The sequence below is a fragment of the Anolis sagrei genome, chromosome 4 (genome assembly GCF_037176765.1).
Source record: "Anolis sagrei isolate rAnoSag1 chromosome 4, rAnoSag1.mat, whole genome shotgun sequence".
Taxonomy (NCBI): Eukaryota; Metazoa; Chordata; class Lepidosauria; order Squamata; family Dactyloidae; genus Anolis; species Anolis sagrei.
This window is the reverse complement of record NC_090024.1, coordinates 26,985,936-27,000,318: the sequence shown is the minus strand read 5'-3', so window position 1 is coordinate 27,000,318 and position 14,383 is coordinate 26,985,936. Positions and strand designations below refer to the sequence as shown.

Sequence of the window (14,383 nt, the reverse complement as noted above, 5' to 3'; positions counted from 1 at the left end):
CTTTGGTAGTGTGGAATGCACCAAGCATGAAAGCAATCGAGGAGGCAGGTTTGAAATATAAAGAGAACAAGTTTTATTGTTAACAGAACGTAATTGTTGCAGTTTTGAGAATTTGAACTTGACACAAGGCTTGATGTTACAAAATGGCTGGTTTGAGATACATACAGGCTTCTGATGTTACAATTCTACAAACTCCTTCTTTCAAGGTTGTTATTTGATCTGCCATACCCGCTGCCTCTACAATCGTGGATGGCTTGCGATCTTGAATCACCCAACGAATTTCATAAGGAACTAATTGGAAAAATTGTTCCAATTTCAAAAGTTCCCTCAGCTGTTGATAATCTTCTACCTCAGACGTCTTTATCCAACTATCGAACAGTTGAGACAATCTAGAGGCCACCTGAGCAAAACTTTGTGTTTTATCTTTCTTCAACGTCCTGAACTTAAATCTATAATATTCAGGAGTCAATCTATATTCCTGTTGAACCTGTTTCTTAAACAGATCATAGTCTCTACAAGACTCCTCCGGCATCTGTCCATAAATCTGTAAAAGCTTCTCATTTATCTGAGGCCTTAGGTATATCATCCATTTGTCTTTAGCTAACCCAAAATCTCGACAACATCTCTCAAAAGATATAAGGAATTTCTCTGGGTCATCTCCTTTTGTAAATTTTGGGAATTTCTTTGTCAAATCTGGGGTATCCACTCCAGATCTCCCTTCCTGGACAACACTGGATGTTTGTGCCAAAGCCAACCTTTGTTTTTCTAGCTCAAACTCCATTCTCTTCAATTCTAACTCCTGTTCTCTCTCTCTTTCTCTTTGTCTTTCTTCCAGTTCTCTCTCTCTTTGTTTTTCCTCCATCTCCAATCGTTTTTCCTCCAGTTCTCTCTCTCTTTGTTTTGCCTCCATCTCTAGTTCTAACCGTCTCATCTCTAATCGTTTTTCCTCCATTTCCAGTTTGTATTTATAAGCCATTTCTGACATAGGCACTGCCTCTGTCTCTGACTCAGAGCTCGAACTTTCCCCTTGGTCTCCCTCTCTTTCCTCAGCCAGCTTTCTCTGCCGCCTGGTAGCCATGTTTTCAACAACTTTTACCTCACAACTTATTCCTAAATTAAACTTAAGGCACTCGATTAGTTGTTACACGAATCCCGTCGTCTGCCACCAAATTATGTAAAGAAGCACTAATCCCACCACTTGTCAACAAAATTATGTGAGGAAGTATTAATCTTCTTTAAAGCCACTAATATTCTGTGAGGAACCTTCTTTTAGATATCAATTAAGCTGCCACCAATATGTTTAGAGACGCTGGTTTATGTCTCTGTTTATCTTTAGTTGTGTTGTGAGGTGACTTTGGTAGTGTGGAATGCACCAAGCATTAAAGCAATGGAGGAGGCAGGTTTGAAATATAAAGAGAACAAGTTTTATTGTTAACAGAACGTAATTGTTGCAGTTTTGAGAGTTTGAACTTGGCACAAGGCTTGATGTTACAAAATGGCTGGTTTGAGATACATTCAGACTTTTGATGTTACAATTCCACAAACTCCTTCTTTAGTGAAGTGCTTATATTACTTCAGAGTTCCCTATTGTGAATATCCACACTGTTTGCCCTATACTCGGAACAAACAACTGATCACCAGTCTTTCCTTACTGGCGATCCTTTAAACCCCCTCTGTTAGATTCTTTAACCTAAGCAATCTAACAAGGTAACACCTTCAGCTCTCTTGCTGAAGAAATATTCACAAATTCTAAGAACTACTGAATTCTCACAGCTTCACAACACCCTTAACCTCTTCCCCGGGTCTCATCCACCGGACTGGAGCTTAACTGCCACTTTCAAACCTTTTACTCCTTTAGCTCCGCCCACCTCCTCTGCTGCCTTGTCTTGTCACCATGGCAACCTATCCCTCACAGCTAGGCCATGGCAACAAATGTAAACCACAAATACAGTTTTAAACACATTATAAATAACACTTTATAATAAACATTATAAATACAGTTTAAACACATTATAAATAACACTTTATAATAAACACATCTCTACAAGTGGCTATACTATTTATCAATGTAATGCTTTCAAACAGTTTGTAAAATTATTTTGAATTGTATGTTCTTTTGAGTTTCATTTTGGAATGAAAGGCAGATTATAAACCTTGAATGTATTTTAATCGTGTTTATTATGATGTGATTTTAATCCAAACCATTTTTAGGTGAATTTTGTATGTTTTCAGGCACTGTGTAGGTGCCATTTGTAAGCCGCCTTGAGTTCCTCCTGGGGTAGAGAAAGGTGGGATATAAATAAGGCTAATAAATAAATAAATAAATAAATAAATAAGATCATAATATCTGCACTAAACTCTTGGTTGTTTTAAATCTGAAAAATGCTTTCTGATAAATTAGATTTTATCTATTTGGTTATACCAAATAAACATGCTTAGATGTTTGGATGCTACTAAATTCATTATTTTTTGTTTTGTTGTGACTGCACAAATGTTTTGTTGTGACTGCACAAATGGGGAAATAATAAACTGTGTAACACTAACAAAAAAGCGATATGCCCAGATTCCTATATATGTTTTACCATTTTGTTTCTTCTGTTCCTGCCTCTTCTTAAACGAATAAAATAAAGTACAGACATGCCAAGGATACAGATTCTTTGCAGTAAAAAAAAAAAAAGATTTTTTTCAGAAGCTTGTTTCTATTTCCATCTATGAAATGTTGGGAGCAAGTGATCTTTTCATGTCCCGAAGCTGTGAAAAAAACCTCCAGGCCACAAAAGTTAAATGCCACAATGGATTTGTTGGCCTTTCACGGGTTTCATGAAACACTCTCGCACAAAAGTACCAGCATCGCCTGAAACACAAAACCTAGTTTGCTTTTCAAGTAGTAAAGAAAGCACTGAAAAAGAAAACAGCAACATTACTGCAGAGCTATATTGTGCACGGGTGCCCCAACAACTCTTAGAAAAATGTTATCAGCACTAGTTTCTCATAACTTTGTACTGGGATCAAAAGACATCTGCCCGATCACCAGCTCAGACATAGGCAAAATGGGTTACAATGAGAAACACATTTATGCTGCTGGAGAAATCTAGTTACCCCACACTCTACCAACATGTAGTTATAGAAATATGTATGACTGTTTTCCCACCTGCATCCCACATTATACATCACTGAAAAAACTGAAGGGAGCAGACCAATGACATCAGTACATCTTCCATAACTATACATCATGAACAAAGGAGTTGGGAGTTCTGCTACTTTCAGTCATCCTTTATGGTCAGTCACATCAAATTTTCTTGGTTGCTTTTTTATTATTCATAGGTAAAGGTAAAGGTTTCCCCGTGACATTAAGTCCAGTCGTGTGCTCATCTCCATTTCTAAGCCGAAGAGCTGGCATTGTCTGTAGACACCTCCAAGGCCATGTGGCCAGCATGACTGCATGGAGCGCTGTTACCTTCCCACCAGAGTAGTACCTATTGATCTATTCCCACTTGCATGTTTCAAACTGCTAGGTTGGCAGAAGCTGGGGCTAGCAGTGGTAGCTCATACCACTCCCCGGAGTAGAACCTGCGACCTTTCGGTCAGCAAGTTCAGCTGCTCAGCGGTTTAACTCAAGTGCCACCGGGGGCTCCTGGTGAACATGAAGGGTTTACTATAAAAATATTAAATGTTTTTTAATTCCCTTATTTTTTCAGGCATTATGAAATCACAAAGATCTCTTACTTTTTTCTTATCTATAGTCACAGCCAGTCCTCAACATTTATGGGTTTAAATTTTTGCAGGTTTATTTGTAGATTTTGTTAATATTTAGATCCTGCAATATGCCTCCATAAGGTCATACTGGAGAATCTAGTGAAGTGTTCTCTCAGGTTAAAAAACAGAGTTTATTTCTTTACTATATTTATACCCCATCCTTCTCACCCTGAAGGGGACTCACAGTGGCTTACAAGTAGGCAATAATTCAATGCCGCATATACAGAAATACAATAAAATAAACGTATATTAAAGCGATAAAAATTATAAACATCTAAACATAAAACCAATTATTTTAACCACATAATCCAAAATTATAGTCGAAGAGCTGTTTTGGTCATAATTGCACTTATTCCATATCACCATTGCACTGAATTTACTGTACAAAGGCTTGATCCCACAGCTACATTTTTAATTTCTTCCTGAAGGCCAGGAGGGTGGGGCTGCTCTGATTTCGCTGGAGAGGGTGTTCCATAGCCAAGAGGCCACCACTGAGAAGGCCCTGTCTCTCTTGCTCACCAAGTGTGCCTGCGAAGGTGATGGGGCTGAGAGCAAGGCCTCCCCAAAAAATCTTAAGCTCATGGTTCATAGGACCTCCTATTTCATGGGGGTCCTGCACCTCTCACTGCAGTGAACATGAAGGGTTTACTATATCTTTATTTTCCATAGTAGATGGTTTTCTTACTTTAGCCAATCATTGCCAACACAATATCTGAAAGAACACATTTGTATTTATAGGTTCTGGTAGGCAAGATCAGTCAGCTTCTGAAAACATAGTTATGTTGGTTTGTATAAATACTAGGAGACACACTTATTGAATGGAAGGAGTTTCTGCAGAATATATTTTGCAATAAACACACATAGGATTGAAATGTCATCTTTGATGTATGTAGTTCTCTCTTAAAACTAAATCTTATTTTATGATCACTTTACCATTTCATCAGAAGTAAGATGCATCAGACGCTCAGCTATTGCAGCTCTTTGGGATGGATCCATGATCAGTTCTCCCCGAGAGTCACCAACAATCAGTTCTGGCCATAAGGATCCCTCTTCCCTCTTCATCAATGAAATCTCCAAGCTGCGAAGATATAAGAGATGGACAGGTTGGAATACTGGAGAAATGGATCTTTTATGTAGTCAACTGAGCAGATCTCGTCCAGATATTTTGAGCAACTAAAAATATTTAGACTGGCATATTTAATATTAATTAATTAAAATATTGTTGCTTATTCGTTCAGTCGCTTCCGACTCTTTGTGACCTCATGGACCAGCCCATGCTAGAGCTCCATCGGCTGTGGCTACCCCTAGCTCCTTCAAGGTCAAAACAGTCACTTCAAGGATACCATCCATCCATCTTGCCCTTGGTCTGCCCCTCTTCCTTTTTCCTTCCTTTTCCCCAGCATCATTGTCTTCTCCAAGCTTTCCTGTCTTCTCATTATGTGGCAAAAGTACTTCATCTTTGACCCTGATATCCTTCCCTCCAATGAGGATGGACTCATAAATTAAAACATAACTACATTTAAATGAGTCAAGATGATAAAAATAACTTTTAACAGCATTCTCCTTTGAGCTACTAAAACCAAAAATCCACAGCATAATATTTTTAAGATGCCACATGCATGTATCATGTAAAAATGAAGATTTTTTCGCCCTCCTCTAAGGGATTTATTTTTTCCTTCATCCACAAAACCAAACCACTTAAATATTTATAAGAAGTGTTTTCTGAACAGCCAATTCTTTTCATATCATTATTAAACAGCAAGAACACAGGAAGCTGACCTATGTCAAATCAGAACATTTGTCTATCTAGTTAAAGTGGTCTACATTGATTTCTAGAGACTGTGCAGCATTTCTGACAGGAGGCCTTCCCTTTTCTGTTTCAGGATGTCAAAGATGTATTTGAAAGAAATTGATTTTACAGCAGGCCATGGCAGATTTGTGGAGACTCAGATCTCAAAAATTATAGGCAGGTTTTTAATATTTAAAGAAGGAAAAAATGTACTACTTGATTGCATACAAACAGAGGTCAGGAGCAATCAATAAACACATTCTTTCCTCCAAGGAAGCAAGCCTCTCTCGCTGTGGCCCAAATCTTAAGGACCAAGGGGTCTATTGGAAACCATCAGAGAGGGACTTGCAAGATAGCAAAGCAAATGCTTTACTTAAATGGCACTTCATCACAACCTCATCATTACTGAGCCATATGCATTCATCATTTAGCTGCTTATGCTCTCTTCCTTGCAATCGTTCTTAAAAGAATCACAGGACTTGAAATGCACCCAGCTTTTCTTCTGTGAAAGCCTGTACTGGTAGTGAATAAAACTTTACAAAATCCCACTTTTTGTAAAAAGCTTTGCAATGAGAAGTGAAAGCTATGATGACAAAATTTACAATGAATGGGCAAAAACACAGCTGCGGCATGACTGGTGCTACTTAGGTAATCTAGAGCAATTCCACATCAATTATGAAAACAAGATTAAAATCTTCCATAGGTAATATAAACAGACACCTAAAAACAAGGAAGATCGGTCCTCCAATCTGCAACTTCCCACTGAGTTATCCTTCTTCATCACAGCTGCAAAACTGAACCCAGCATAAAAACTTACTCTTCCTTCTGAACTCCATTTATTTAAGCCATTTCCGGACCTTTAGTACTTGCAGCTGCATTCTAGATGTAATAACTGAACATAACAGCAGCAAAAAAGCCACCACGCCCGGCATCTTGTTTGAAACGGTGGACAGCCAGGTGCTTGCACTAAGCACACTATCGAGAGCCTACTTTGGAAGCTAACTCCCATAACTTCCATTTAGATCTGAATCTCTGACTAATTTTAATGTAAAATTGTTACATAAAAATTAGTCCCCTTGGGAAAGTGAATTAATCTACTACTTATATAAGACTTAGACCAACTTCTAAAAGATAAAGGTAAAGAATTCCCTTGACATTAAGTCTAGTCGTGTTCGACTCTAGGGGGTGGTGCTCATCTCCGTTTCTAAGCCAAAGAGCCAGCGTTGTCCGTAGTCATCTCCAAGGTCATACGGCTGTTAGGAATTGTGGGAGTTGAGGTACAAAATACCCAGAGGGCTAAAGTTTGCCCATGTCTACTATATAGTGCACACATAGCAAAATGGGTATTGATTTATTATGAGAATTTGCATAAAAGAACCATAATTTAATATAAGCTTTGACCCAGAAGAGTGTCCAGTGCTGGCACACATTTAATGGAACTGACTTCTACTGAGTTGGAAGGTCTACCCACTTCAGAACTGTTTGCACCACAGATGAGGAAACTGTGGTATAGTTAAGTGGTATAGTTAAGACTCCACCTCCTACCAGTCATGCCAGGGGGTCAGGGATGAAGAGAACTGTAGTTCAGCAGCTTATTTATTTATTTACGGCATTTATAGCCCACCTTTCTCAACCATACGGTGACTTAAGGCGGGTTACAGATTGGCACGATTCGATGCCATGCATTCATGAAAATGCAATTAAAAACAGTCAACAATATAAAAACATATATAAAACCATTAAAACATGTAGTCACCAATGTCATCTTGTTAAAATCATTTTCCAGTAACATCGTCTGGCCATTCCATGTTCATCATTCATAGTTTCATGTTATCTATTCTGCTGTATTCTCAAAAGCTCGCACAAAGAGTAAAGTTTTTACCTTTTTTCAGAAAGTCAGGAGGGAGGTGGACGATCTAATATCCCCATAGCCAGGGGGACACCACTGAGAAGGCTCTGTCCCTCATTCCCCGCCAATTGTGCTTGCGATGCAGGCAGCATCAAGAGCAGGGCCTCCACAGACGCTGGAAGACCACAGCTTTCCCTCTCTAAGTTTGCACAGCTCAATGTCTCACACAGTGGTCCCACTGCTAGCTCTACTTAGCGATCTGGGGATTAATTCTGGGACCTTTGGCAGGTAAAGTATGTCTTCTAGCATTCAGGAGGCATATAAACTGTAGAATTAATGCCCTTAGACACCACTTTAACTGCCATGGCTCAATATGATGGAATTATAGGAGTTGCAATTATACAAGTTGTAATTATATCACTGGAGCCCCCGGTGGTGCAGCAGCTTAAACCGCTGAGCTGCTGAACTTACTGACCGAATGGCCAGCAGTTTGAATCTGGGGAACAGGGTGAGCTCTTGCTGTTAGCCTCAGCTCCTGCCAACCTAGCAGTTCGAAAACATGGAAATGTGAGTAGATCAATAAGTACCGCTTCTGTGGAAAGGTAATGGTGCCGGCCACATGACCTTGGAGGCGTCTACAGACAATGCTGGCTCTTTGGCTTAGAAATGGAGATGAAAACCAGCTCCCCAGATTCGGACATGACTAGACTTAATGTCAGGGAACACTTTACCTTTTTTAAAAAATTCAACCAAAAGGTGCAGGTGTTTCACCATATTATACCTACCACAAAAACACAGCATTGAGCCATGGCAGTTGGTGTCAAATATTGACCCTTGAGGTATAACTTTTTCCTATATCTTCTAAATATTTTTCCCAGTAAACATTCAGAATTACTATTTCTTCTGAGTAGAATTTTGGGGCGATAGAATGGGAAGGGAGACAGAGATTTACAAGAGTCCTTTTCCAATGCTCATGTAGAACCAAAGAAATGTGATCTGTTTCCCAGGACCTTGCTTCAGTTCTCTAAAATGGAGAACCATCACAGCAGACTTGTTTCTAAAGGTTTCCATCAGGAGGTAAAGCAAAAGCATGTTTGTTGTCAAAACCAATTCCTTAATGAGCTGTGTTGAGAACAAAAGCGAGCCAAATTATACTGGGACCCTGACAGCTGAAAGTAATACGCCAGTGACAGGAACAGTATTGAAATATTCCTATTACTTTCAGCAAGTGAATTTAGATAAAGTGTTTTTGCAAGCCAATCAATTACAATAAAGTGCTATTTATTTTTCCATGCTTCAGATGATCACATTTCAACCAAATGTGTACTCAGAGCAATTTATTCAATCTCTCTGGCATAAGTTCTGACTAGCTACTTAATTCTGGTCACAATATTTCAAAGTACTGGGAACGACTTATGAAGCCCCACACGATTTGGGTCCAGGCTATCTGAAAGACCCTATCTCCCTTTATGAGCCCATTAGAGTTTTAAAATCATCTGAAGAGGCTAATTTCTCTGTTCCACGGCCTTCTCCAGCTCTTTTGGTGGTAACAAGAAAGCCAATCTTTATATTAACGCTTTCACTAACATTTTTGTGTAGTTTTTAATCTGTCTTGTTTTAGGTATGTTGTTAGTCATCTTGAGGCCCATTACTGTGAAGAAGGTGGTATAAAAATGAATAAACTACCAATAACAACAACACCTGTTCAGCCGCAGGTTACCTGGATAATTGATAACCAAGCCTCTCTTATATAACTGCAAATGGAAATGCCCTGTGGACGTATATGCAAACGCCTGAATGCACAAACTATTTAATTCTTCAACTATAACTTTTAATCTTGAAGTAGAAACTTCTTCTATAGAGACCCTGAATTTCAAGAACTGAGGGTATACAGACTTGCAGCGACAAACAGGGATAGTTGCTGTGGGATCAAACTGCATATGTAATATTTTGGATCCAAATGTATATAACTCCACAAAATGCTGGATGAATAATGCATCTCTTTTGAGGATGGCAATTAAAATCTCTTTGGATACCAAACTGCATTAATTAAACTATATGCAACAATAGCATGGGATATGACGACTAAGAAAGAACTAAAAGGAATAAACGAAACTAGATAGATATGGATATCTGAATAAAACCTCTTTATTCAAAGGTAGCATTCCTCTAGTTACACCACATTATCGGGGACAAATGATATAGTTAGTAGTCATGGGCTGAGTTACCATTTCATTTGTTTATTTGTTTATTTCGTGTTTGCATACCCTTCCGTCTATTTGGATAACACTGAACGGTACAACCCCCTCAAGAACGGAATCATCAGTGAAACAAGGGAAAAGGTTGCTGTTTTTTCAGCTGATTTTCAGCGTGCCTGCTTAGGCCCCACCAGCTAGGGCCTACAGCTGAGAACCAGGCTACAGTTGACGCTCCTAGGTTTGGCTGGCAGAGCATAAAGTTGGGTGCCGGGCACGTGGCACTCTCGGCTGTGAAAAAGTGAATTGTTCTGAAAGTTGAGGGGCTAATAGTGATAAATGTGTTCTACCACTACAGCAAGTGTTCTACCACTACAGCTGTAAAAATGAGGGAGAAAGGAAGTTTCCCCACTTGTGCAATTACTATAACGAAAACGTCACAAAATTTCATTACTCTCGTTATACTGATGAAATTTTCACTAACTGTACTTTAGAAACACGTTAGAAACACCCCTTAATTTTATTTTATTTTTCATCCATCGCACAGCCCTAGTAGCTAGGTATGTAATTTTGGATTAGACTGATCTGACTGACACAGCAGCACTCTACTCTTTAAATTCTTCATGGTCGTGAGCCGAATCCAGAATTAGCTAAACTAACCTGTCTCACTACTTTTAATGGATCTGATGAAAGAATAGCTATATCTATTCTTTTAATGGATCTGATGAAAGAATAGCTATACCTAGAGAGGAGATTCCATCTGAACATGAGGAAGAATTTCCTGACTGTGAGAGCCGTTCAGCAGTGGAACTCTCTGCCCCGGAGTGAGGTGGAGGCTCCTTCTTTGGAAGCTTTTAAACAGAGGCTGGATGGCCATCTGTCAGGGATGATTTGAATGCGATATTCCTGCTTCTTGGCAGGGGGTTGGACTGGATGGCCCATGAGGTCTCTTCCAACTCTTTGATTCTATGATTCTATGATTCTATATCTGGATCCAATTCTATCTAAACATAAGCTTAATTCTTGTATATGCATGTGAATTTCTCAAATGCCTATACTAACAAACTAGTTTCTGTATATATAGGAGCCCCCAATGGCGCAACCCATTGGTTTAGCCCCCAATGGGTTAAACCTTGTGCTGGCAGGGTTGAAGACTGACAGGGTGGAGGTTAAAATCTGGATGAGCTCCCTCTGTCAGTTCTAGCTTCCCATGCAGGGACATGAGAGGAGCCTCCCACAAGGATGGTAAAACATCAAAACATCCGGGTGTCCCCTGGGCAATGCCTTTGCAGACTGCCAATTCTCTCACACCAGAAGGGCGAGAGTTTTTCAAGTCGCTCCTGACATGAAAAAAAAAGCTTCTATATAACTGATAGAATGTAGAATTTCAGTGAGGAAACCAATTCTGCACCAGCCATTGCACCATCTACCACAGTATATCCCACTTGTCCCATGTACACACAGTCTTGGCTCTACCATCAATCTGAGTGAAACAACTTCCCCAAGTAGCAAGTATGGGAAAGCAGCTGCCCCACAAGTCCCTTCTCAGATTATTTTTTCTTTACTAGAAGAACAAAGCCTCCTAAACGACTGTACCCCAATATTTCGGAGAACCTGCTGCCAGGGGACACAATGCATTTCGTCTCAGGCAACAAAATGCCTCAGTCCAACTTGGTGTGGATACAGATCTATCCTTCAAGCAAAACATTTAAGGCTATTAAACAATAAAAAACCATCTTAATTCTCAAAGGACAACTATCTATGCCTTAATGTGAAACAAATCTCTAAATTATCCTTAGTAATATGAGCTAAAGGACTTTTTTTCAGACTGTTTGCATCATTAGTCTGAAATCAGTGCTACTTTCATTAAAATAAGATTCTGCAAGTAGCCTAATGAAAGATGTGATTCTACTACACTGGCATCCAGCTGGTACTGAATGTCTGAAGGCTACTCTTTTATTATACACCCCAGTATCTGACTTATCTTATATTGCAGGAGCCAGAACCTTAGCTTTTAGAAGTGGTACAGGTTGGGTCTTGTTCTGCTATTGTCAGGCATTTGGCAAGGGAATGGTGATGGTGATTATGGATTCTGAGGATTGACCTACAAAAAGTCCATATAAGAAGCATGCACCAAGGAAGGGAAAAGTCCAGATGCATCTGGCAGCTGTGAACTTAAAGAACGTTGGAAAGCTCTGGATGCCCAACCAATCCTTGCCATGCTTGCCTTTTGCACCCCATTTCCAAAGTGTCTGCTTCACCTCACTATTGCCAGGCTTTAGGACAGTATGACATCAATTGGAGCTCAAAAAATCCAAAATCCAAACAGCTCTGGTCTCAAATATTTCGGCCAAGCGAGACTCAACATGCATACAATAACAGTGTGGAACATTTTTTAAAAAAATGATCTCTTCCCTACCTCTATTTTTGATTATCTGTCCCATACATTACCGAGCTGGGCCGTAGCACAGCTGGTTAATCACTAACAGCAATAATCACTGCCGACTGGAAGGTAGCAAGTTTGAAGCCCAAGTCAGGTTTGAGCTCCCAGCTGTTAATAGCCCAGCTTACTGTTCATCTAAATAGTTCGAAAACAGCTGATCTGTGAGTAGAGAAATTAGGGACTGCTTAAAGCGGGAAGGTTAATTTATGACACTATAAAAATGCCAGAGATCAAAGAGCAAGGAGGAAATACTATGATCAAAGGTTCGGCATCGTAGTGGATAAAGCGAAAGCTCCCCTGTGGCTGGAATCGCGCAACCTTCAGGAGCTGAAGTTGGAAAAAATGCTGAATTACTTCTATCTGTCTGTATGTCTTGTATGTCTAAAAATGGCACTGAATGTTTGTCATGTATGTGTGCATTGTGATATGCCCTGAGTCCCCTTTGGGGTGAGAAGGGTGGGATATAAATACTGCAAATAAATAAATAAATAGTAAATTACTGACTTGTTTATTAAATGTAAATGGAATGCCATCTGCTCAAGTAATCTATTTTTCTCTATTTCAGCAATGGGACATGTGTATGTATATGCATTTTCAGAACAAGTAAAATAATATGCACTTGGAGAAGATGGAGAAATGTATAAGCCTATTGGCTCAACATTAGCACATTTGAACACACCAAATCTCATTTGATTTTAGCAGAACTATGCCTTGTTTATACTTGAATGGACAAAATACTATCAGGGATCTCCAGTTAGGGCTTGGAAACAATCCTTCCAGAAACCCCGGAGAGCAACTATTGCAGACAATATTAGGCTGGGAGGATCAATGGTCTGGCTCAAAAGGCAGCTTCCTATTTCCTATGCTGATGCTTTAACTGTGTCCAGGATCTCAAAGGCAGGGCATGGGATAGGAGAGCAAGGATCTCTGGGAGAAATAGGAAAGAACTCTGAAGAATGAATGACTGCCAGTTAGATGATCTAGTCCAGTGGTTCACAACCTGTGGGTCCCCAGATGTTTTGGCCTTCAACTCCTAGAAATTCTAACAGCTGGTAAACTGGCTGGGATTTCTGGGAGTTGTAGGCCAAAACATCTTGAGGACACACAGGTTGAGAAACACTGTTCTAGATAAATGATGCTCAAACTCTAGTTTCCCAGGTGTTTTTAACTTCAGTTCCTAGAAGCCTCCGCAACCTTGCCCTATGATGAAGGATTCTGGGCACAAAACACCTGGGAGACCAGATTTTAGGAAACACTGGCCTACTTAGATCGGTATTTTAAAAAGAAAGAGGGAAAAGAAAGAGAAGGTAGGAAAAGAAAAAGAGAACTAGAATGTAAAAAAGAGACATAGGCCAAAAGAAAATAAGAAGTTGCTAACCGTTTTCTTTTTTAATCATATCACTTTCTCTAAAATTACATCGTCCGAAAGAGTTTCCTCTGTCCTTAAGCAACTTTAAAAAGTACGCCTCGTTGGCTCAAGAGACACGTATTGCTGGAGCTGCTGGACCGAGAAACAAATTGATTTTCAAGTCAAGTGTTGGCTGCAATATTAAATATTCTGGAAATAGCCTATTCTTAATCCTAGCCAGAAGGCTAAAAACTAAGAGTGTCTAGATGGCTACAGTTTAAGTTTTTATAATAGTGGCTGTATATTTTAGACTCTGAGCTGCCATATCATGCTACCCAGAAGTATAAAAATAACTATATCCCTACTTTAGGGAGAAAAAGAGACAGTTTTGCAGGGAAAGAAAAATTGAATCCAACTAAAAGGAAGCATATTCCTGTTTTTGACAGTAGTGGAGAGACTATGCCTCTCTTGTAGAAAAAACATCTTCCAATTTTAAAATATGGTCCGTTATTAGACGTTTGTGAAGATGAATACAAAGAGATGGATGCAAAAAAAAAATTCTTTTTATGATCACTTAAAAGCATTCCTTCTTTCAGTTCTGTAAGACAAATAACAAATATCTGTGAAAGCAGGAAAGATTACATGATTTTGGCAATGCACATTTAGCATGGATGGAGTTTACAAAGTTCATAAAGTTTAAGTCCCCACTTTTAAAGAATCTCTATGAAGCTGGGTTACATATACAGAGTTTGTGAAATAGTGTCAGAGACAGCAATCAGTGATGGCCTGCTTAAATTATTGGAACTGAAGTTTCAATCAAGACAAAGAAAAAGAACTGGTGTAATTTTCACACACTTGTTCTCAAATCAGAGAAAAACCCTCCAAATGCATGAAATACACTCCCCCAAGAATGTCTGAATTATGTATTGTTCTAAATAACTATTTCCTTCTGTGAGCACTCTTAAAACGGTGACAGAAAGAATACACTTTCACGTTTTGTGAT

The 14,383-nt window shown here is 39.3% G+C and overlaps 1 protein-coding gene across 1 annotated transcript in view; it reads right to left on the bottom strand.

The window, feature by feature from the left end:
* The window catches only part of NUDCD1 (NudC domain containing 1), a 68,982-nt gene that overhangs the window by 23,237 nt on the left and 31,362 nt on the right, over positions 1-14,383 (bottom strand). Inside the window, exon 7 of the mRNA XM_067467330.1 lies at positions 4,690-4,834. Coding sequence (XP_067323431.1) covers positions 4,690-4,834 — 145 coding nt within the window. The remainder of the gene's footprint in view (positions 1-4,689; positions 4,835-14,383) is intronic.